This window comes from Mustela putorius, unplaced genomic scaffold (assembly GCF_011764305.1).
Source record: "Mustela putorius furo isolate JIRA1106 unplaced genomic scaffold, ASM1176430v1.1 tig00000129_pilon_pilon_pilon, whole genome shotgun sequence".
Lineage (NCBI taxonomy): Eukaryota > Metazoa > Chordata > Mammalia > Carnivora > Mustelidae > Mustela > Mustela putorius.
The window spans coordinates 20210099-20236158 of NW_025421290.1; the positions used below are offsets into that span (position 1 = coordinate 20210099).

A 26060-nucleotide genomic window follows, 5' to 3' on the forward strand; every position below is an offset into this window, starting at 1 on the left:
ATTCCTGCTGTGAATTTGTGGTCTTGAATATCTGCAAAGACCTTCAACTTTGTGTTTAATATAAGCAAATGGGACGTTTTTCTCACTGAATTTACAAATAAAAAGTCAGCAATAACTTTTGAGCTAAATACTTTACATGAGTAGCCCAAATGTATTTGAGTTGTAATTCATACTTACTTAGTTTTAGATATAGCTAAAGTTTCTTCTTTAAGAAGATGGTATATGGGCCATTCTTTCATTTTGTAGAGTTTTTTTATATGGTGTGAATACATGATTTGTTTTAAATACACAATGTATGTGAATATACATTAGTCTTTTAAAAAATAATTTTTTTGAGGGATGCCTTGGTGTGGCTCGTTCATTAAGCATCTGCCTTTGGCTCAGGTCATGGTCCCACGGTCCTGGGATGGAGCCCCACATCAGGCTCCCTGCTCAGTTGGGAATCTGCTTCTCCCTCTCCTTCTGCCCATTCTCCCCGCTCTTGCACTCTCATTCTCTCTTTCAAATAAATAAAACCTTTAAAAAAAATAATTAATTTGAGTATCTTTCCAAGTGTTCATTTCTGTCACTTGTATATCTTCTTTCATAAATTGGTCAAAGCTCTTGCCCTGTTGTAAAAAATTAGATTTTTTGATTTAATGAATTGTAAGAGTCTTTATAGTGGTCATAAATATTTTGCAAATATTTCTCCCTTTTTTTAGCATGCGTTTTCATTTTCTGAACGTGATCTTCTAGTGGGATATTTTGGGGTGGCATATTTTGCCACCCTTCAGTAGATTCTAAAAACTTTGTAAAGTCCACAGATCTTAACAACGTACTAGATAATATGGCTTAAAAAAGATCAAGATCTTGAAGATAGTGGTATAATTAACAACAATAGGAAAGTTGAGGTCAGTTTGGGATATATTGAAATTGAGATTCCTGGTGGTATCTGTATAGAAATGTACTTTCTGTCCCATCAACCTTTATTTCCGGATCTTCCCACAGCTGACTTTTTTTTTTGTCATTTAGGTCTCAATGCAAATATCACCTCCTAAAATAGGCCTTCCTGGCCTTCTTATCTAATGCTGCCCCTTCCAAACATCACTGTTTATTATAGTTTCCCTTTCTCTCTAGCTCTTTATCTGAAGTCATCATGTTTGTTCTTTACTATGTTACTCTGACGGAATGTAAGCTCTGTTAGGACAGCAGGATCCTCTCCTTAGTCCAGTGTAGCATCACAATTTCCCCCTCTGAATTAACTGTGGTTCCTGTCAAATTCTTTTGTATCTTTTTGGATCTTTCTCATTTTCTCAGCATCGTAAGCTATTCATAATATTTAAAATTGGTCCAGAGGTTGTAGTTAAAACTAAGAAAATACATAAACTGCATTTTTGTTTGACCCTTAACCTAGAGTTCAAAGGTATCATTAAAAATAATCTGCAGGGGCACCTGGGTGGCTCAGTTGGTTAAGCTGCTGCCTTCCGCTTGGGTCATGATCCCAGGGTCCTGGGATTGAGCCCCTTGTCAGGGTCCCTGCTCAATGGACAGCCTGCTTCAACCTCTGCCTCTGCCTGCAGCTCTCCCTACTTGTGTTCTCTCTTCATCTCTCTCTCAAATAAATAAATAAAATCTTAAAAAAAAAAAAAAAAGCCTGCAAAGGTTCTTACCAGTTATGCTTGCTTCTTTTTCCTCACTGATTTCAGGTAACTTACACTGAATTTAATTGAAGCCCATTAAATACTGGAGGAGATTGGGGTGCCTGGGTGGCTCAGTGGGTTAAAGCCTTTGCCTCCGGCTCAGGTCATGATCTCAGGGTGCTGGGATTGAGCCTCGCATCGGGCTCTCTGCTCAGCAAGGAATCTGTTTCTTCTTCTCTCTCTGCCTGCCTCTCTGCCTACTTGTGGTCTCTTTCTCTGTCAAATAAATAAATTATTTTTAATAAATAGATAAATATCGGAGGAGATTAACATTTTTACTACTTCATACCAAGAAATCCTAGCCATTTGCAAACAGTTAGGTATCATACTGAATTACCCATTTTCTCTCACTCTTTCCCTCTAAAAAATACGGCAGACCTTTATACTTGTCTCTCCTCTGTTTTACAGAGTAAGAAAGTTAGCCTGAGTTCCGTGAAAAACCAGAGAAGAAAAACTAAGAGGATAGTAGACCAGTTCTTTCCAATTTGCATAACGTAAGTTCTTTTCACTATTCTTGGCCTGAATCTTCTGTTAGCTGACAAAGCTGTTTCTATGGAAACAAATAGTCCAACTTCTTAGAATGTCAGAGGAATGCTGATCACTTAAAATGAGACTTCCCAGCTGCTAGTCAAAAGGCACTGCTTGTGGGAGAAGGGGAGGAAAGATGAATTGTAAAAAAAACAAAACAAAATAAAAACAAACTTGAGTTCTGGACACTAGTGTAGACTACCATCTTCATGTTTCCCAGCTGTCACACAATGGTTCTATTTCTTCATGTGGCATTTTCAGTGGGCCTGTATCCTTCAGGCTATTTCCGGTCACCCAGTCTCAATCTTTTTTAATTATTTGAAGCTTATTTAACTTCCTTTTACCCCCTTCTCCTATAGCCAACTCACATAACCAAGGCTCTTTCTTCCCAATTGGTTTGAAGTTAGCATTGAAACAGCTTTGGCCTGCCAACCTAAAAATTTGTTTTCTTCTTTTTTCGACTTTGTAAAGAGTTTTGACTTCTTTCTTATTTTTATTTTTTTCTTGGTTCGGGGTATGAGATGGAACTCTGATGAAGATGTGAAATGTGGGCTTTTGAGGCATTTTAAAAACAATTTATAATTAGAAGGTTGAGAAGAGAGGAATAGAGTACTCTTAGGGCCAGGAACCTGTTAACTCTATTATCTGCATAAGATGATCTTTTATTTACACTTAAGGAGGTAATTCTCTAGATTTCCCAGCTTCTGAATTGTCAAACAAGACTTTTTTTTCTTTTTCTTTTTCTTTTTCTCTTTTGCTTTTGTGTGTGTGTGTGTGTGTGTGTGTGTTTTGGAGAGGAAGAATATAATTCCTTTGGACTGCCACATTTTATTGATATGTATTGATTACATATATGATGTAGAATATTCATGGTTTGCCTGTTTAGGAATTATAATGAGCTGGATGCTGGAACTGTAGGACATAGCATAATATTTCTTTGATTCTGGAAAGACTTTTGAATCTTTGATGGCTTTCATGAATTAACTTGTGACCATTATAAAGTCTTTTGGAGTGTTCTTTTGTGAGGTCATTATTTAATCGAGGTGGTTTGGAAAGATTTCTTGAAGGAAATGGGAACTTGTGGTAGATCTTGAAGTCAGAAGATGAAAAGAGAAGCAGTTCATTTTCTTATTTCATAAGGCACTTGGGCAGGAAGAAGAAAGGTAATAGGCATAATTGAGGAAGCAAACTTTGAAAGTTTGTGTTGGAAAATAGTAAAAGAAAGTTTGGATTTACCTTGTGAGTCCCAACTCTGTTCTCTAGGCAATATGAAAGCCTTAGAGGTATTGAACATAGAAACGATTTACTCATATACTTAATTTATGCATTTGTCCTTTGCTAGATATCAGGACTATAGAGATGAATAAGATAGATCCTTGCTAATAGGTAGATCATTTATCCATGTGACCGGCAGTCACCTTCAGATTGTGTCCAAAACAAAACCTATATTACCCTTTAATTTCTGTCCTCTTCTATCTAATTCTTCTTCCCCTGTGTTTTCCATCTTTTAAGGATATTTGCCATCCATCTAGTAACCCAAAGATAGTAGTCCTGGAGTCACACTTCTTATTATGAAGCCTCCCTGCTTGCTTGGTCCCTCTGCTGGACAGTATCATGGATCCAGAGATGAGTCAGTATGGTTCCTGACCTTTAAGGGCTTCTGGTCTGATGGCACAGACAGACAGAGATACAAATAGCTGTAGTCTAGTTTGATCAGAGATCTGACAGGGACTGTGGGATTTCAGAGCAGTCACATAACCAGTCTGGGGAGTCATGGAAATCTGGGGGAGGATGTATTTCAGCTGAGACTTTTAAAAGGAGTAGGCAAGGATTAGGTCCTAGGCATTCTGATTCTGGAGCCTGTTCTTTGAAACATTATGCTGTCTTGGGTAACAGGGAAGGTATAATGGCATTAATTAGAACTGAAAGTGGAGGAAGAGGATTAAGGAGAATATGAGGGGATTAAAGGGAAATAATAAGTTTAACTCTAGACATGTTAATTTCTAGATCCCTGTAGGACATTTTGGTTGATAGGCTAATGGGCAGGGATCCCATCTCTAAAACCTAGTACTTATCCAAGAGTAAATGCTCAGTTACATAAACATAGGAACGATTTACTCATAGACTTAATCTATGCATATGTCCCTTGCTAGATATCAGAGATATAGAGATGAATAAGATCCTTGCTTAATAGGTAGATCATTTATCCATGTGACCGGCAGACACCTTCATTCTTCTTTCTTCTTCTTTACTAAATCTTTGATGACTTAGTGTCTTGAGAATTAGGGACTTATTTTTAAGGCCTTTTTTTTTTTTTAATTTTTAATTTTTTATTGTTTAAGGCCTTTTATAAGTTGGACCCAGTCAGACTTTCTAGCTACTATTCTCTGGGACAAGCTGACTGCCTTAGTTCATCTAGCCTCGTTTGTACATTTCCCATACCTTTTATCTTCTGCCTTTTGTTCATATGGTCTCTTATTTCTCCGTTCTGTCTTCAAGACCTACTTCAGCCCCCATTCCTCGTCTACAAAACAGGCATATTTGGAACTACTTTTAGAGTAATAATGGGATTAAATGCATGAATATTGTGTGAAGTGTTTGCAATATTCTCCAGCACGTAAGTGCTCAGTAAATGTTAAAGTTGTAAGTGCTGCTCCTTCTACTGCTACTACTACTTCCTTCTCTTCTTCCTCTTTCTCAGCTCTCCTCTTTTTGGTGTATGAAAGGCAGACACCAAGTAATTCTGTAACCTATATGTTTTTCAACATGTAGTCTAAGTCCTTAGCTCTTCAACTCTGTCAGTCTGCCTCCCTGCTTGCCTTTCCAGTTTTTTCATTATTCATATATGGTATGCTCACATTGTCCCACTCAGCTTTATTGCATTCTATTCTGTTTCCTGAAAGTGCCATATTTTCATGCTCTTCATTCTTATTGGTCATATGATTCCCTCTGACTGGAACAGACTCTTCTATCTGGCTAATTTTTAGTTCTTTGAAATATTGTTCAAAGAAATGTATCCTTATGTTTTGAGTGTTTGCTCTGACTTCTTACCACATACTAAGTTTCAGAGTCTATATGGTCTGTGAATTTCTGACATTTTTAGTTCAACAGATATTCACTGGGCATTCTCTATATGATACGTATTGTGTTGAGCACTGGGAGGTATAAAAATAAGACTAGACTCTTATCTTTAATTAATTCAGAATCTAACGAGGAGAAACCAACTGGGGAAGAATAATCATTCATTTTCTTTGCTGTCTCTCCCAGTAGATTGTGAACACTTCAAGGGCAATGACCAAAATGGAATTTTAAGCAGTTTAATACCAGGTTACCGAAATTTTTCTGAGAGTGAAAGACTAGGTCCTGAAAGAGAAGCATGAAAACTCTGACCCAGATCACCAAGCCCAGCCTCTTTTGCATGAGCTGTAATTCCTCCCCTCCATGATCTATTATGGTGACTATGGACAAAGCCTTACAGTTTTGAAGCTGAGAGTTTTAATTTCAGATCATAATTTGTAGGCTAGCATATAAGGTAGGAAGTGCATTAGCCATTATTAAATGATTTTTAAACCCCAGTAAATATTATAATTGGAAAAAGTTGAGAGCTATAATTTTCTGGAAATAATTTTTAAAATCAAAATTAAGTATAGGATTACAGTAACTCCCACATACATTTCTAGTTACTTATAATGAGAACATTAAATAAGCTGAATTTGCATAACATGTAATCAATATATAAAACTTAAGAACAGCCTAATTTAATTCTAATAGTTCTCATTTTACTGAAAAAGAAGGCAATCCAATTATAAATAAGTTATCTGTGTGTAGATCACATAGTTACGAATAGAGAGGTTAAAATTTGGATACAAGACAGAAAAGTCTACCAAAATTCTTGTGAGAATGTGGGACGCCTGGGTGGCTCAGTTGGTTAAGCAGCTGCCTTCGGCTCAGGTCATGATCCCAGCGTCCTGGGATCAAGTCCCACATCGGGCTCCTTGCTTGGCAGGGAGCCTGCTTCTCCCTCTGCCTCCGTCTGCCTGTGCTCACTCTCTCCCCCCTCTCTCTCTCTGATAATAAATAAAATCTTAAAAAAAAAAAAAATTCTTGTGAGAATGTAATGCCTGGTGGCTTATGTAGCTTGTACCAGTATTCTTGCCTGCTGGTCTAGTGGTTTTCCTCTCAGTCTAAGTGGGATTTCAGAAATCTGAGACAAGATGTTGGAGAGAAGATTGGCTGGCATTTAGGAATATTGTCTGAAAACTCAGCTTTTGCTGAGTTGGCATATGCAAACAGCCAACCTGTTTACTGAAGTGATGCTAAACTCAAGGAGGTGTAGTAGGTTTATTATTGTAAATATTTTTAAAGTCTTGAACAGAGACGACTAATTGGATTTAATGTGTGGGTTTACACATATATAAACAATCTGCCTACTTATATCTAAGAAATGGCTTGATGAAAAGCTGGTGTCATCCAGTAAAATATTTTTCTTGTCTAAAATATGTTAAAGTGGGGAGCCTGGGTGGCTCAGTCTGTTGGGCATCCGACTCTTGATTTCTGCTTGGGTCGTGGTATGGGGTCGTGGGAATGGCCCTGAGTGGGGCTGTGCAGTCAGCATGGAGTCCGCTTTTCTCCCTTTCCCTCTGCACCTGCCCCTGCTTGTGCATGCTTTCTCTCTAAAATAAATAAATCTTTTAAGAAATAATGAAATATGTTGAAGGATTTTTAAAATAGGAGAATCAAGTTAATAATGGATTTTTAAAATAGAATCAAATTAATGCTAAGAATTAATATGCATGTATGCATTTTTTAGTTTTAAAACTTGCATACAGTATATCTCACTTAAAACTCAGAAAAAGCCTATGAATAAGTTTTCCAAAGAAATCCGAGGTTCAGAGAGAGAAACTGACTAGGCTTAAACCATAAAACCAGAGCAAGTGGCAGCAGCAGAATTAAAATTCAGTTTCTGATCTTTAAATCTAATATATTCTTATTTGCTGTGACTTCAACATTTTTTGGGTGGTAATAGATACTACCATTTTCTTGAAATGAATCCTCGTAAAGAATTAATTCTTAATTCTTTTATTATTGGGACTGGTTATAAGGACTGAAAACCCACGTAGTCTTTTTCTCACTTAATGTGATTTTATCCTATAGATGCCTTTGCTGCTAATTAAAGTTTCTTTTTCATTAGGTATCTCGTGCTTCTTATAAACTCCTAGAAGTGAATTGTCCCTGACAATGCTGCCTTAATCTCAAGTGAACCACCAGCATAGCTTGCTATATGCCCATTTCTTTAGCAGTTAACTAGGAAGCTATTTCATATCTCCTGTATTGAGTATAAAGTACTGTGTTGAGACAACTATATACATCTTTATACCTTAAGCAACCTATTCTCTACCAGACTAGTACCTAAAACTTTCTTACTTCCCACTTGGCTAAACTTCTAATACATGGTTTTTCTCAGCTGTAGAATTAAACAGTATGCTTCAAATTCTTGGGAGGGTTGTTGTTTTTTTTTAATACCTTGATTTTCTCAGCATTATCTATAAAATGAAAGTACTTAATCTATATAGCCAAATAATGTTATACACTTATAAGATACTATATTGTGTATAGATTGGAAGTGGGCTATGTAAAATCTACTTTTATATTTTAATTCTTATACTTTTTTTCCCCATCTTTCCCCTTAGATTTCCTTCATGGATACATTTCATAGCATTATTATGTGATGTGAGAAGTTTTTTGTTTTTTTGTTTTTTTTTTGAAGTAACATGGATTTTATACTACAGAATCAAGAGATTGGCTTTATAGGAGAAATTGATTTATAAAAAGTGGTACAGGTTTTTGTAGATAACCATGACAACATCCCATATGAATGGGCATGTTACTGAGGAATCAGACAGCGAAGTAAAAAATGTTGATCTTGCATCACCAGAGGAACCTCAGAAGCATCGAGAGATGGCTGTTGACTGCCCCGGAGATTTGGGCGCCAGGATGATGCCAGTGCGTCGAAGTGCACAGCTGGAGCGCATTCGGCAGCAACAGGAAGACATGAGGCGCAGGCGTGAAGAAGAAGGGAAAAAACAAGAACTTGACCTTAATTCTTCCATGAGACTTAAGAAACTAGCCCAGATTCCTCCAAAGACTGGAATAGATAACCCTATATTTGACACAGAGGAAGGAATTGTCTTAGAAAGTCCTCATTATGCTGTGAAAATATTAGGTAAGTAAGTACAGCAGTAGAATAGAAAATGCTTTACTTTTGTTTCTCTTGCCTTAACATGAATGTGTACAGGAAGGAAGAAGAGTATAATAAAATGTAAGTAGTAGCAGTTTGAATTCAGACCAAGATAAGTTCTTTTCTTGCAAAGGCCGTATAACCAGTCATCATCATTGTTTACTTTTAGTCACATAGAGCTAAAGCGTGTGGCTAAAATGTTCATTCATTACAACATGGATTTTAGATAAAATCTTTGAATTAATAATTTCCTCATGTGGGCTAACATAGCCTTGAAATTCACCTTTTATTTCAAACTCAAACTTTTATATCAAAATTACTGAAAAGCAGTTTCAGATTTTGAATTTCTGATTGCCTTGAAGTTCGTAAAATTGTAATGAAATTACTATCTGTAACTTATAATCTTTTTGGTTTTCTTTAATTAATGACTGCCAATAAGAAGTGGAGCTGTTCCTATGGCATCATATACATAAAACATGGCTCAAAACTTCCAAATTCCATTCTGTAGGGAAAAAAAACAAAACAAAACCTAGCGCCATGAGTTATTAGTAGATATAAACAAAAAAGAAATCTGTGACCAAATAAATTTTGAGAACAATGGGTTAAATAAGTTAAACCTCTTACTACAGGACTTCAGACCCTTTAGAGTGCTAATATGCATTATGAGCCTGCAAGGGAGATTCAAATATAATGTTTCCAGACTTAGAATATTTTATCATTGAATTTACTGTCTTCCCTTCCTACACATAAATGCACACATGCGTGCACACACACACACACATACACAAATTGATCAGTGAACTGGTGTTAGAGATGTATGTTAATTTGTGTTCTCTTAAAACCAGGCTAACTGGGGGTGCCTGGGTGGCTCAGTGAGTTAAAGCCTCTGCCTTCGGCTCCGGTCATGATCCTAGGGTCCTGAAATGGAGCCCCGCATCCGGCTCTCTGCTCAGCAAGGAGCCTGTTCCCTCCTCTCTCTCTGCCTGCCTCTCTGCCTGCTTGTGATCTCTATCAAATAAATAAATAAAATCTTAAAAAAAAAAAAAAAACCCAAGCTAACCGAAGTTAAGTATTCTATTTTGCATTTATTATTTATAGATGTGAAAATAGAGCTACTTCCACTTTTCTGTGGAAGGAGAGACTTTTCATTGTTGTTTTGCCATTCATTTAAGTGTCTATTGAGCTCTGTACTCATTCCATGCTGTGGGATATCTATAATAATTCTATTAACAGGACACTATAATCTTCATTTTGGAAATAAATTGAAATTGAGTTAACTCAGTGTTTAAGATTTCAAGCTAATAAGTGGTAGGGCCAAGTTTGAATTTGCTTGATATAGATATGCAGTTGGTGTACTTCAGAGAGTTTAAGAATGATGTCCATCGTGTTCTTCACTCACTGGATCAGAGCTCTTGCTAGTAGGAATGGAACACCTTTTTGTAGTTTTCCCAAAATAACCTTATATACTAGATTTGTATATATGATATTTTCCTCCCAAAGTCTCTTTGTTCTAAGTCTGAAGCAGTTTCTACTACATCCCATCATCATCTTCATTAAAATTTATTAAGGAACCATGTTTCGTGAGAGAAAGTAATGTGTATGCTTCTCTGTGTTTTAAATCAGATGTGTTCAGTGATAGTGAAGTCTGGTAAATGCCTTCAGGTATTATAATTATACTGAAAACAGGGAGAGAGCATCTCTCTTGTTGTCCTACCCACCGCTATCTTGCAGTGTATTCCATAAACCTCTCTCTCCTTTAAAAAGATAATTACAGTGAAAACAGAAAAAATACATATTTTCAAAATATATTTACCTGAAGGGATTTTATGCTCTATTTCCCAAAGAGTTCTGTTAGAGTAAAAATATTTAATTCCCGATTACCTCTTACTGGCCCTCATCTCCCACCACTCTGTTATTTTTGTTTTTGTTTTTATTTCTTTGAGATAGGGAACACAAACAGGGCAGGAGGGGCAGAGGAAGGCAGTGAAACAGGCTCAGCACTGAGCAGGGAGCCCGACACAGGCCTGGATCCCAGGACCCTGGGATAATGACCTGAGCTGAAGGCAGATGCTTAAACAGCTAAGCCACCCAGGCGCCCCTCCATTGTTTTTTATTCAAATATTGTAAATATTCTCTCTGACTTGGAAAATGATTACATTGTAATGTATCCAGCCCAAGCCTGGACTGATTTTTCCTTTTTCTTTTTATTGGTTTTTGTTTAAATTTCTTTCAGATTAATGTATTTGTCCATTTGCTTTATTTAGATCAGGCAGAAAAATCCATCTAATAGTTAATATTCATGTACCCTCAGTAAAGAAACAAATACAGCTTAAGCCAGATTTGCTTTAGTGAAACTTTTTCTTGCCTAAGCACAGAGGATTGGAGACATTTCTCTCAAATTTTTTTGCTTTTTCTGATTTCTGTTTATATGTTACTTATCTAACTTTCCTGCAAGTGTAGATTAAAGGACAGCTGTATTTTCTTCAGCTTGCATTCCACTGTGGTTTTCAGAAATACCTTTGTGCAATACCTTGAATTTAAGGTTATTTTACGTATTTTGTTTTAGAGTAGTTCAAAATGTAGTACCAGGGGCACCTGGGTGGCACAATTGGTTAAGTGTCTGACTCTCAGTTTCAGTTCAGGTCAGGATCTCAGGGTCATGAGATAGAATGCCCCCCCCCCCAGCCAACCCTCCGAATCCGGCTCCACGCCTAGCACAGAGCCTGCTTGAGATTCTCTCTCCCTTTCACTCTGCCCCCCCTCCTCATGTTCCCTCTCTCTTAAATAAATAAGTCTTTTATTATTATTATTATTATTATAACAGGTGTTTGTAATTCAATTTTTGAATAGGGGGATACTTAATATTTTGAGAAATAAGTAATATATTTAATGTTGATAGACTCAACACAAATGTGTTAATTTTAGGAAACAAAAAGTTAGTAAAAGTTACAGAGTTATTGCCAGTCAAAGCTTCACTTTTGGATGTACTGAGTTTTAAGTTTTCATTTTAAAATGAAGCGTAATAGCTTTGTACCAAACATTTTTTCCCTGTACAATTTGCTAACACATCAAACTACAACAGAAGTACTCCCTTAAAGTTATGTCTCCCTGCCAGCATTTTGATTAATAAACACATGCCAGAGGCAACTTCTCAGCCTCTTTCACAGCCAGAAACAGCCAGCCACCTTTGTTTTAAATGAGGAAAGGATGCAACAACTGATTTCTTTCTTTGAAAGAGAACCATCAGTTTCCAATGATACATCATCATTTATCTGTGAGTAGAGAAAATACTGTATTAAGAATTGAAAATGTGTTTGGAAGGTTGGATACTTTGGGTAGTTGTTTTTAGTGAAAGGATTTATAAACTAGGCACTGTTTAATAATAAAAATGCAGGGATGGAATTGATAGAAAATATTTAGAAAGGATGAACTGAACTTGCTTGTTTAAAAGCAGTCAGAATCTTATTAAAAGGGGCACCTGGGTGGCTCATTCTGTTAAGCATCTGCCTTGGGCTCAGGTCATGATCCCAGAGTCCTGGGATCAAACCCCGAATCAGGCTCCTTGCTCAGCAGAAATCTGCTTCTGCCCCTGCCCCTCATCCTACTCGTGCTCTCTCAAATAATAAAATCTTTTAAAAAAATTTTAGAATCTTATTAAAAGTTAGAAACTGGTGATTGAGAATTTAACTTCAAATAAATAATATTAATATTCTAAATTATAAGAATTTTGATATATTAGGGAAGCTTTCCCTAAAATTGGCATGAGTTCTTAAAACTTGGCTTTGCTTCAAATAAAATCTCAGTGTCTTTGTTCTCTTTCATAAGCAAAACAAACTACTTTGTGAGGGAAATTCTGAGAAGATAACAAAGCAGGTTAGAGTAGGATGAAGTAAAGTAGAATCATTTTTCAGATACCTCTTGATTGCACGTGCCACTGCTTTTGTTTTTTATTCACATAGAAATAGTTTTGGTCCAGGGTTACAGACAAGTAAATAGAATAGAATATTTAAAGGGAATAAAGGAGGAAACCTTGTCATCTGTCACATATGAAGAGACCTTAGGAAAGGCATATCCACCCACCCACACACACCAGTGATGAGCTATCTGTTTTGTGGTTAATAAGGAGACCCTTGAAATTTGTAATTAGGGGCTTTCTAATTCATACTGGATGCTATTAATATGAAGATAAAAGGTACCCCAAGGGGCAGAAAACTAGGGTGAGTAAAATACTTCATTATATTAATTAATAGCATGTTTCAGTCTTGATTAGTGTCTACATATTTTTGCTATGTCTCTGAATATTCAGCAGTAAAGACAGTAATAGTTTTCCTGTATGTGATGTTAACAAAGTAAAACACATCTTCCAGATTTCTTTCTGTTACTGACTTCTGACTAACCGTGGGTTATACTAGAATTGTGATAAACGTTTTTAAAGATTGGCTTTCAGTAAAGTTTATTTATTTAAAGTCAATAAACACAATTCCAATGCCAATAAACCTTGAGTTCAGCTTACTTCTGAAAAGCTAGTAATTATTAAATTTTTCCTCAGCTGCTATAGATGTTTCCAGGCTCTTTTAGTCATACTTTGAGGAAGTTTATTTTCCTGGGAGTAGCATAATTAGACTTATGAGTACTAGATTTAATGTTTAAAATGTTGGGTCTGTTTGAAAATTTTCTGATTTGTTCAGATTGCTAAAATTAGGGCTAATCTAGAGTAAAGATTAGGAAAATTAATTATAATATATGTAGTCATGTAATGTTTGGTTGTTAAGTGTGCGCAATTCTGAGAAATAATTAACTGCTATATCAGTCTTTGACACATTGCATCAAAACTTCATTTTACTTATTAAGTAATAATTGATTTTAGTTTTTGCCCTTTTGCAAAGACTTGCATCATTATATCATGATATGTTCAAAAGTGCAGGACATCATTCAGTATTGGAAAGTGATATCTAGAGTCAGATGTAGAGTTTAAATACTTTTTATTTTCATATAGTTGCTATTGACTTTAGACAGTTTACTTAACTTTTCTAAGCCTCAGCTTCTGGATTTTCTTGAGAACCAAGTGAAAAAATGTAAATAAGTATGTGGCACACTGTACATTTGACTAAAATTTAGTTTTTTTATTTTATTTATTTATATGGGGGGCAGGAGGAGGAGCAGAGGGGAAAGAATCTCAAGCAGATTCCATGCTGAGCGCAGAGCCGAACGTGGCCTCAAATCTCACAACCCTGAGGTCATGACCTGAGCAGAAACCAAGCAGCATTTAACCAGCTGAGCTACCCAGGCACCCTAAAATTGAACTTTTGTAAGAACTTGAAGCCATCAGAGATCATCTAACCTTTTAGTCCATGAAGTTAATTTGTGGATCTTAACCAGTAAATTTTCATTTTTTTTTAAAGATTTTATTTATTTATTTGACAGAGAGAGATCACAAGTAGACAGAGAGGCAGGCAGAGAGAGAGAGAGGGAAGCAGGCTCCCTGCTGAGTAGAGATTCCCGATGCGGGACTCGATCCCAGGACCCTGAGATCATGACCTGAGCCGAAGGCAAGCGGCTTAACCCACTGAGCCACCCAGGCGCCCTCATTTTTTTTTTTTTTAAATAACAGATTTATTAAGATATAATTCATATGGTGGCCTGGGTGGCTGCTAATCATCCAACTCTTGGTTTCAGCTCAGGTCATGATTTCAGGGTCATGAGATTGAGCCCTGTGTTGGTCTCTGAGCTTTTCTCCCTTCCACCCTTTCCCTCTACCCCTAAACCCACTCACTTGCACACTTTCTCTCTCTCTAAAATAAATAAATCTTTAAAAAAAAAAAAAAGATATTCATATACAATAAAATTAACTCTTTTAAAGTTGTGTAATTCATGAGTTTTTAGTATATTCGTAAGATTGGCAACCATCACCACTGTATAATTTCGGATTGTTTTCATTAAAAGAAACTACCCATTAGCAGTCACTTCTTAGTCTCTCCTCTCCCTAACAACCCTAGTCCACTTCCTTTTTATAGATTTGTTTATTTGGGACATTTTCTATAAGTCAGTCATACAATACATGACCTTTTGTGACTGGCTTATTTTTATGTAGCATATTATTTTCAGGGTTCATTGTGTTATAGCGTAGACTAGTACTTCATTCCTTTCCATGGCTGAATACTCTGTTTCATGGACATGCCATATTTTGTTTATCCATTCATCTGCTGATGGAACATTTGGGTTGTTTCCAGCTTTTGGTTTGTTGTAATAGTGTTATGAATACTCACATACAAGTTTCTGTTTGAACACCAATTTTTTATTTCTTTTGGGTATATAATAGGAATGGAATTGCTGATCATATGGTAATTCTATGTTTAAGTTATTGAGGATTCCAGAATATCTGTATTGTTTTGTGTCCTTACCAGCAATGTGTGAGGATTCCAGTTTCTGTACATCCTTGCTTCTACTTGTATTTTATGTCTTTTAATTTTAGCCATCCTTCCAATCAGTAACTTGTTAAGAGCTAGAATAAACTATAAAACATTAAAATATATTGCACATAGGTATTTATAAATCTTATATTTCAAATAGGTTTGTATATGCTGGGTTAAAATAAAATATATATACTTTTTATTTATTTATTTTAAAGGTTCTATTTATTTATTTGACAGAGAGATCACAAGTAGGCAGAGAGGCAGGCCAGTGGGGGTGGGAGGCGGGGTGGAAGCAGGCTCCCTGCTGAGCAGAGAGCCTGATGCAGGAGTCAGTCCCAGGACCCTGAGATCATGATCTGGGCTAAAAGCAGAGGCTTAACCCATTGAGCCACCCAGGTGCCCCTATATACTTTTTAATGAATTGCCAACAGAAGTTTGAGAAATAATATACTACTCAAACCCACTCATTTTATAGAAAGGCCCGGAGACTTGTAGTGAGTTGTCCAGTGACAGATAATGCAACTAACAAGTGATGGAGCAATAATTAGGACCCAGGTATTCTCAGCCCAGATTTGGGGCTTTAGTTACAGTTTTTCATTGTCTTACCATTTTCAGGGGTAAGATTTTTCTGTGCTTTGTCTCTTAACTGTCGTTGCCTATATACTTAACTGGTATTTGTTTTTAATTTGTAACCAATTTTTTAATGAGTAATTACTGTTCAGGATTTTTCATGAGCTTCTGATATTTTTTTTTTAAATATCATTTTGACTTGGCCCACTAATGACCAAAATTCAAAGATCTGAATTTTTTGTTCTTAAATTTGAAAAAAAAAAAAAAGAAAAAGTCTACCTTTGTTTAAGCAAAGCTTTCCTGAATGAATGTTCTAATTTTGATTCAGCAGATAGATATACTGGAAACTGATACAATGTCTTCATACTCAGAAATACTAAGGTCCTCATCTGAATATTCAGTTTGACTATCTAATTTAGGAGAAAAGGAGAAATATTTAAAAGTTTCAGGAAAAAAGTTATAAAGTTAGTTGAAACCTAGAAATTTCTGAGGATAGGTTAAATAAATTGTATTATCTGAACAATGAGATAGAGGATTCTTACGCTAGAATAGATCTCTAGGAACTGTCTCCATTGGGGTAAATGATAGCATAAGTTAAAATAAGCAAAGTTAATCCAGATAGGTGGTTATCACCACTACTTTGAAAGTTCCTTAGAACTTTCAAGATGGAGATTCCTTAGCTTCTTTGGTAATTTTATTTTTTAACCTTAAAGCCAAAAATTTCTCCCATATGACTGTCTAGAATCTTGGGTATTTAAAGATAGAATTCCAGATAGAGCAACTCTTGGCTTTTGCTTACTGTTGCCTAATTTAAATCTTCATTCTTGGATCTTAGGCTACCAGGAGAAGACCAAAGGGAAAGGAGAAGATGCAGGGGATAGATTTATGTACATGTTTGTATTTATCTGATTAATTGTATTCCAATGCCAAATACAATTTTTAGGTAATATGTAACAGATAATATAATAATAGGTAATATGATACATTTAGATAAATAATTTAAGTGTTATAAGAAATGTTAGAGAAGATGATGGGAACTTAAAATAATTTCTACTGAGTATCAAGAAAGAGGAACTAGATCTAACTGTGGGACAAAGAATTTAAACTAGAGCTAAAGAACTTTCTTGTAGGGAAGCTGTAGCTGACTAGAATTTATCATCAAAGCCACATTTGCTTGCCTTTGCCTTCTCCTCTGCCGTGTCCCCTTTTCTGCCCTCCCTCTCTCCTGCCTTACTATAGTTATGTCTCTGCTGCAATACTCCCTTCGTTGTCCACTTCTCTCTCTGCACTGTGTCATTCTTTCTCACTAGCCCTGTGATTCTCCTTATATCTTTCTATTTTCCTGTCCATCTCATGTTTATCCTTTTGTTTCCCCTATTGTGTCTCTGCTTATGGGAGTGGAGTCTGTATTCTCTGGATTCTGCCCTCTCTTTATTGTGTATCTTCGTTGTTAATTACAGAAGAGGGTGTGTATTTGACAGAACTGATGTAGTTGTATCTGATTGGATTTTTAAAAATGCCTTCTGGAATTGTACAGAATGTTTCATTTGTTTTAAGTGAACAAATATAACCTGCATCAGGCAATGGAACATTTCTTTAAGTGTCTACAAAAATAACTGTTCTTGAATAATGATTATTTGTAAAGTGCTTTTAAAGATGTACAATATAAAGGTGCCTGGGTGGCTCAATTGGCTAAGCATCTGACTTCAGCTCAGGTCATGATCTCAGGGTTCTGGGTTCGAGCTCCACATCAGGCTCCCCACTCAGCAGAGTCTGCTTGTCCCTTTCCCTCTGCGCCTCCTCACACTTGAGCTCACTCTCTCTGTCTCTCTCTCTCTTTCAAATAAATAAAATCTTAAAAAAAAAAAAAAGATATACCATATAGGACCTAAGAGTTTTTTAACCTACAACTAAATATTCTGACCTTTGAAATTAATTTTATATGAAACTTTTTGAAATGTGAATGAGAATGTGTGTCAAAGTGAGAAATCCCTGCATTGGTGTTACAGTAATTTTTCATTAGACATCAACTTTAATATCAAAGAAAAGACCCTTTGTCAGAAATACATTGAGAATTTTCTAGTAAAGAACTGAGTAAAGACTGAACTCATTTCATTTATCATGATCAGTATTTTAAGACTAATGCTGTAGGTATCTGTTGCTTCTTTGTGATTTTAAAACTTACTGGATAGAGGCAGTATCATTTTTAATGTCTTTTAAGTTGATAAGCCTTTTTTTAAAAAGGCTTTTAAGAAAACACTGATTTCATCAGAGGGTTTGTATCACTTAGTATTTCGTATTTTGTCTTTAAATACTCATTTGTTTCAACTACATATAGTTTAGTCCTTATCTTCCAGTCAATCTACATGTATTTAATGAAGTTTTAAAAATTCACTGAGTGTCTGCTAACTTAATCTTTTCTACTTGTTCACCAAACATTTTTAATGGAAGTATTTGGATCTGAAGGATGAGAGTACTTTAAGCAGCTTTCCTGCATGGTATTATAAAAGTAGCATTTGCAGGGTGACTAAAACACATGGATTATATGCATTATATGTATGAAGATGCACAAACAGCTAGAGAAAATTCCTTCTAAACATATGTGGTAAGATAGCTAGAAGGAATAAGCTCCTCTGAATACTGACCTGGGTACATTACATGCTGCTATACTGGGCAAAAGACATCTCGGGACAGCTTTTCCAAAACAGATAAATAACATAAGCAAGTCCTAGAATCGGGGTGGGGCGGGGGAAGGAGTTTATCTTCTTTATTCCCTTGGTGTGGCAGAAAATCATTGCCTTAAAAGTTTGAAGAAGTGGATTCTTCCGGGTGCCATTTTTTGTTTATGGCTTAATTTTCTTCAGAGATTTGATCTGAATTACGTATGTCTCTAGTTTGGAGAGTTTGAGATTGTTTTTTAAATTGGGAAATGTTTGTCAGGGGTGTTATGAGGATTAAATAAAATCCCACATATGCATATAATATGATATTCTATATCTTATTACTTAGTAATGGCAGTGACTAAAATGTAATTTGGGCCAAATATATATTTGTAGTTTTTCAAAAATGGTTGTTAGTGTTTAAAAGCTGAGCTTAAGTACAAGTGATCTCAATTCAGTCTGATAATATTGATTAATGTAATAAGTCTAAAGACAATTCCTAAGAAAGATAATTTCATTGGAAGATTTTACTAATTAAACAACAAAAATGTGACTAGGACTTAAAGAGGTGAAAAAGAATGTAAAAGTTGGAAAGAATGTTTAAATGTTTAAATTGGTCTTGATGTTAACCTAATGATCTCGAACGTTGAGCCCCGTTAAATGTTTTTATATTTCTGGCATTGGCAAGGTCCTTAGGTTTCCCACAATGCATCACTTATGTAGGTAGGTACTCGGTCATTAGCCTGTTTGGGACTCTTTTGTATTATTATGCATTACAGCTTTTCTGTTCCTGTAGATCTGATCTTATTCCCTGACCTACTGAGTGAAAAACATTTCCAGTTTGGCCTGGAGTTGTTTGGGTTTTTTTCCTCCTGAATTTTAAATTGTTCCATGGTCTTTGTGGCTTTAGAATTCATTATGCACAAATAGCCAGATTTCATCTTTCTCTGGAACCTGCATTCCCTTACACTCTCCGTTTTTGGGCTAACAACAAAATTTCCTATTTCCTATCTGAGCAGTGTCTGAACTATGAATTGATCTGAAATAAGGTCATTGATTTCAAGTTGCATCTCTCATTAAGTCGTTCCTAGTTTGAGTTACTCTTTCTTACTTTTCCTAGTTTTTCTCTATGACATATGACTACACTATCTTATTTTATACTTAAAATATTCTAAATATGAGAATTATATGCTGTGCTTACCACAGAGCAAAAAAGGGCAACAAAAACTATTTGTCAACAAGGAAATAGAATAACTATAAAAAACAGACACAAAAACTCAATATAGCAGTCATTTAGTATAGAAGAAAATACTTCGTCTTAAGTATACCATGTCTTAAAATATTATAGTAACTGATGTAATAAAGCCTTTAAGTTAGTGGTTCTTAACCAGAAGGGTACATTATAATAAACTTAAAATCAATACATAATATTTATATTTAATGACATATCATTCAGGAAGACACAGGAGATTCTGATTGTATTTGAGATAGAACTCAAGACTTATCTTTGCAAATTCTCTTATTCTCATAAATATCCTCGATTAAAAAATCATTGCTCCAGGGGTATCTGGGTGGCTCAGTGGGTTAAGCCTCCGCCTTCGTTTGGCTCAGGTCATGATCCCAGGGTCCTGGGATCAAGCGTCACATTGGGCTCTCTGCTCAGCAGGGAGCCTGCTTCCCTCTCTTTCTGCCTGCCTCTCTGCCTGCTTGTGATCTCTTTCTCTGTCAAATAAATAAATAAAATACTTAAAAAATAAAAAATCATTGCTCTGATAAAGTAAGAAAAGGTAGTTACATTCAGTATGTTCTGCATAACACTTCAGGGATATTTATATAATCAGTATAATTCCAGTCATTAAGAAAAAAAAGAAAACTAAGAAAAACAGGCAAAAGATAATTAGAAAGTAGATGAAAAAAGAAATACGAATGACTGCTAACCTTGTGGAAATATATTTAATCTCACTATTATTCAGAGAAACATTTTCTTTCCTAACCAGATCACAAACAATGGAAAAATTAATAATCCTTAATTTGGCCTGTTTGTAGGAGCAGGCGCTCAAGTTAATTACTGGTAGGAGTATGAGTTAGTAGCAGTCTGGAGGGCAATCTGTGAATATGTACCAAAGTTTTAAATGTTTTTATTATCTGATCCGTAATTTTGGGTATTTGTTCTAAAGAAATGGAAAATAACAGATTGCAAAACATTTACTATGTAACCTATGTAGTTAAATCAGCATTTTTAAAAAAAAAAGTTTGAAAGGCTGTATGGTATAACAAATTAACACCAGTAATTATAGCTGGAAGATAAAACAACAGCTTTTTTTTTTTTTTTTTTAACAATGTCAGTATCGCAGTGTCCTTATGGGTGACTTTGGTACCAGGAGAGATTAACACAGAAGTTCCTTTCCTTTAAAAGTTTCAATGTTCTTGGGGTTGAAGAAGACAATAGAGAGGTAGTTATATTTGGGGCTGACTAAAGTTGCTTATTGGTTACAGTCAGTAGTGAGATCTGAAGCCCTTGGTTTTTCTCATTGCCCTGACAACCAGTCTGAGCTCTTTTAAACGATTACTGAAATTTTAAACAGGAATCTCGTTATCTACCCAGTGAAGTCTAAGTCCTAAGATTGTAGACAATTACTGCCTTAACTACTTTGTTGGTCTTGTGGTTCTTTTTCCTTTTAAGATTTTTAAATGTTTTCCTGTTTTGCTCTAAAGATACTCTAAGCCCATTGAATTCTTTATACTCTTAGGAATTCTTTATACACTTAGGTAATTCTGTGCTAACCTCTTTGAATTTGATGGAATCTGATGTTCCATATTCTTTTTTTCCTCCCAGGTTTACTACATCATATTTGACAAATAAAATTTAAATGTATTTAAAGTGTACAATATGATTTGATGTATACATTGTGAGATATCTAGCACAACTAAGTTAATTAACACAACCATAACTTCAGTTACTGTGTTTGTGTGTAGTATGGGAATGCTTAAGATCTACTCTGAGCAAAATTCAGGCACACAATGCAGTATTATTGACTATATAGTCATCATATAGATCCTCAGAACCTCCCTTAAAAGCAATAGTTTGTACTCTGACAAACATCTTCTAGTTTTCCCTATCTGTATTCTTTCTGTCTAGTGTTCTAGATATTATCTTAGCTTGTGGTTAAATTCTAGCTACTTTTCAAGTTTTATTTAGCTCTGGGTCACATGATTGACAGTTTCGACTTTCCAGTTTTTCCCCCTAGTTATTTGCTGCTTTTTAAATTACTGAAGAGCATATCTATGTATTTTATAGAGGCTAAATCATATCTATGTATTTTATAGAGGCTAAATCTGTTTTGATTTGGGAGGAAAAGGGTGAGGAACCTCAAGAATCAACTGAAGAACTATTCAAGTCTGTGAAAGAATTTAAAGTAGTAGTATTTAAGATACATGTATAAGAATCAGTAGCTTTTCTGCAAACTGTATGAAGAAAACTAACAAGATTTAAGGTGAGAGGGTTTTTTCCATATGACTGTGTATAAGACAGTAGTGCCCACTTTAAGTTTTTCCAAGACTCATACAGGTTTAATTTCAGTCAGAATCTCAATAGACTTTTCTTTTTGGAGGAATGGGAGAGTGTGGGTGTACCTTGAGAAAATTATTCTGTTACTCATTTTGAATAGTCAAGACATTTTTGAAAGAGTAACGAGCCAAGTACTTGTCATACCAATATGAGGAAAGACTGTAATGCTACTATAATAAGATATTGTGGTTTTGATAGACCAATGGACTAGAAACAGACCCTGTTATATATAAGAATTTGGTGGTATCATGAATCGGTGGAACAGTTAAGAATTATTCAATAAGTGGTGTTAGAATAATTGATAATCACTTGGAAGAAAATAAATGAAGTTAAAGTTTCCCCTTAAATCTGTACCAAAGTAAATTCTAGATGGATTAAAGTTAATTATGAAGTAGAAGCTGTAAGAAGCCAAAAAAAAATGTAGGCAAATATTTAATGACCTAGCAGGAGTTTATAAGCACCAAAACAGTGAAAGAAATCACACAGGAAAGGTGGATCATTCTTAACATATAAGAGTTGAAAACTTCTATAATAAAAGCTACCATAAGTATAGTTAACAGATACATGAAAAAACTGACAGACTATTTCTGACAAATGTAACAAAATGTATACACACATGCACACATCTACCTGTTGGGCAGAGAAGAAACAACTTGTGGCTCTTAAGCATTTTGGGATAACACTGTCCTGGAAAAATGCATGTGCTGCAAAAGCAAACTAACAGGCATGTACCACACATACACATGCCCACAGCTTTCAATATAATTTTAGGAGACTCAACAAGTTTCACCAGAGTTTTATGGACCACAAAGAAGTGCCTGGTAAATATGACTAAACCTCACCCTCTCCATTAAATAAATTTGTTTTATAGATCTGTAATGTTGAATATTGTTGAAAATATTGCTAATGGGATGTAAATTAGTAGAACTTCTCTGGAAAGCTGTTTGGTTTTTAAAATGTCAGAATCTTACTTAAAAATTCTATTTCTAGGAGCTATTTTAAGAAAACTTCAGACTCTCAAATTTTTATTCAACTATGATCATTATGTATTGAAATGCTTATTATTTATAGTAGCAAAAAATTAGAAGGAAGTAACCTGAATGCTCAACTTTAATGTAATGGTAATTTAAAATATGGTTTAGCCATGCAACAGAGTATAAAACATTATATATAATGTTTTAAAAAGAGTACTTGGCAACGTGGGAAAATTATTAAAATAAAACTGTTAAATGAGAAAAGCAAATACTCAAAGATATTTTTTTAAAAAGTTGTTTCTAGGTGATTGGACTGTTGGTGGTTTTAAATTTATTTCTGTATTCCTCATTTTTATAGTGAGTATGTATTTTATACTTCAGATGCTTGGGGAAAATGTTACTCTATTTTGTATAATTTTTTGAATTTTACTTAAGAATACATAAAACGATAGTGATTTAATTCTCAAAAATATATGCAACGGTTTTTTTATTTTGAAAACTTGATGCTTCAAGAAAGTTTATCTTAAAACACGTGTTGAATTAAGACAGAAACAATTAATTTTTGGATACCTTTTCCTTCTCCTACTAGAAGTGGAAGACTTGTTTTCTTCACTTAAACATATCCAACATACTTTGGTAGATTCTCAGAGCCAGGAGGATATCTCACTGCTTTTACAACTTGTACAAAATAAAGATTTCCAGAATGCATTTAAGATACACAACGCTGTTACAGTACACATGAACAAGGCCAGTCCTCCTTTTCCTCTTATCTCCAATGCACAAGATCTTGCACAAGAGGTATGTATTCTGAACATCTGCTGGAAGTATACAAGCTAATTGTTAGTGATAGTAAGGGAGTATTATTGGAAAATACTGATGTGAATGTAAGTCTTGTTTGAATTAATTACTACTGAGCTCATTTTAATAACTTGTTAGGAAATTGCTATATGAATTTTATCCTGAAAAAATATATACTCAAAGTCAGAGCCTTGTTCCATGAGAAGTGTTTGTTCTATATATAAAATCACATGTTTGCATAGTAAGGTAAATATTTGTCTAACTTACTAAAGGGAAGTTTTTTAGTCCTTTTCTAAGTGTATAGTTTTATTTTAAGCATTATACATTATAAACTGAGATGAGTACTGATGAGATTAAGTTCTATATGATAAACAGGTGTCCTAAATGTATAACTTCTAAAATTTGTTGCTTGTAAATATTTTGAAGTTTTTCCTGTATACAAACTCTATAGAATTCCAAAAAATTAAATTTTAATGTATGGTGAGTTTCTTTCATTAACATTCTGACTTTGAAGTTCTAGTTTCTGCTGTTCGTTGATGTTGGTATTTCGGTCTAATGTATTCTGCAAATGTCTTTTAAATTGAAGATTTTAAAAAGATATAAATAAGCCATCTCCTGTTTTTTGGGGGGATGGAATGCTATCCATATAGGATTTTAAGTTACTTTGATATTATAAAAACTAAAAATTCTGGAAGCCTACCAAATAAATCTATTTCATTGAACCCAGACACAAGACAGAAAATGGGCTCTGGGGAAGGGTAGGACTTTGAGACCTACAGGCCTTTAAAATATCTTAGGAGGCATTTTTTCAGATGAGCACAGAATGCATTTTCTTTATTTAGGTACATACAATGGACAAAAATCCTACGTGCAAGAGTGGCTGAGAGAAGTCTGACGTTACCCAGGGTAGGAGAGTGTGACCTAAGGACATATTCTAGAGAGGAAATTTTCTATCCACTAGAATTTAAAAGAGCTAGTTGAAACCCATTCTTTGTGCTCATCTTTCATTATTGAAATTAAATATGCAAAATTTTTCAAAAAATTATTCCTGTCGTTTTACTTATCATAGTTGAAATGTTTTTTTCCAAAAATGGCTTTCCTTATAGAAATAAAAATAATCATTACTTTTATTTATTTATTCACAAATATAGGTAACTTTTATTGTGTAGGATAGGGAGGGATGCATATTAATTATGATCATTTCTTCCCTGTCTTTGTCTAACTGGGCCTTTGTTTTGTTGAATAGAGCAATGGGTGGGAAAGAGAATGAGATAAGAGAGGCAAAAATTGCTCCAATTAAAGAAAGTAGCACAGACAACAGAAAGGGTGAAAAGAAAAAGGATAAGAGAGGCGACATAGATTAAAAAGTTTTAGGAGTTGAGTGCAAAGAACTACAAATGGCTTAAAGAGTTAAATGCTTTGGGAAAGAAAGAAAAGGTTTCTTCAAAAGAACTTTAAAAAATTAATTTGAAAATTAGTTTTAAGATAGTCAACATATTTACAAGATTCACAATTTTAAAAGTAGAATAAAGAGGAGACTTTCTGAACGTTTGCTATCATATCCTTAAAAATATGTTCAGTAATACTCAAGAATTGTGTTGCTTGGATGGTGGTTAGATATATGGCTGATAGTCACCTTGGGCTGAGACTGCTCTCAAATGAGTACAAACTGACGGACCTATACAGGGCACAGTGTATGTGATTGTGCTGCTATGTGAATAACTTCCCCTGTTGCTGTGTCTGCACAACTGTGTGACAGCTCTAACTTAAGAGTGCATAACACTTAAGAAAAGTATATACTCATTTCATCTTTTTTTTTTACCTTTTTTTTTTTTAACTCATTTCATCTTAGCAGAGTGTTAAATCTGATGACAATCCTAAAAATTTGAATGGATTCGTTGCCTTTATTTTACAGCTGGAAAAATGTTAGCAATCACCTAATTTAATTCGTTTTATATTTCTGAATATTGATAAGTGAGGTCAGGTGATATTTCGTGAGTGGCTTAAAACTAGGCTGCTCATCTGCCCAGCGCCTACTGTTTACACTTTAGCTTTTATAATTCCAGCCATTTTAATATGCACTGAAGAAATTATCTCATGCGTCAGTTGTATCATTTTTAAATGAAAATTGAAGTAAAACAGGACCAAAAAAATACAAACCTAGAAATTTAGCAAAAGAATATCCTAAAACATTAGGAAGTATTCTTTGTTTTTATAGCTTTTTTAAGTAGTATTTTTATAGTTTTGGGGTTAAACAGTAGGTATTATGTAATAGATAATAATGCCTATGAAAACTTCTTATATTGAGATCCAGATTTAATCTTTGACAATCTAGAATATAAATAATCACAAATCAAGGGGTTTTTTTGTCACTGAAGTGCTTTTATCAAGAAAAGGTTGAAAACGTGGGTTTCATTTAATGAACTTGTGCTTATTCAGTAAAAATGTAAGCCAGCAGACTACAAAATAGTATTTTATTTTATTAGTTGATTTTTGAGATATTGAGATATATATACATGTGCATACATATATAAATACATATATATGTAACAAAAACTTGAATCTTAAAGAACTTTTATGAATTAATAAGAAAAAGACTATTCAGTTTTTTTTAATAGGCAAGGGACTTAAA

General features: G+C 34.7%; 1 protein-coding gene across 4 annotated transcripts in view; it reads left to right on the forward strand.

Annotated features, from left to right (window-relative positions):
* Positions 1 to 26060, forward strand: part of PALS1 (protein associated with LIN7 1, MAGUK p55 family member) — a 75448-nt gene that overhangs the window by 14366 nt on the left and 35022 nt on the right. The window contains exons 2-4 of one of the 4 annotated variants that reach the window (XM_004738969.3): positions 2088 to 2173; positions 7898 to 8430; positions 23220 to 23428. In XM_004738969.3, the coding sequence (XP_004739026.1) occupies positions 8064 to 8430; positions 23220 to 23428 (576 nt within the window). In that variant the 5' untranslated portion in view covers positions 2088 to 2173; positions 7898 to 8063. The remainder of the gene's footprint in view (positions 1 to 2087; positions 2174 to 7897; positions 8431 to 23219; positions 23429 to 26060) is intronic. The other 3 variants (XM_004738971.3, XM_004738970.3, XM_004738972.3) reach the window with 3 other exon arrangements.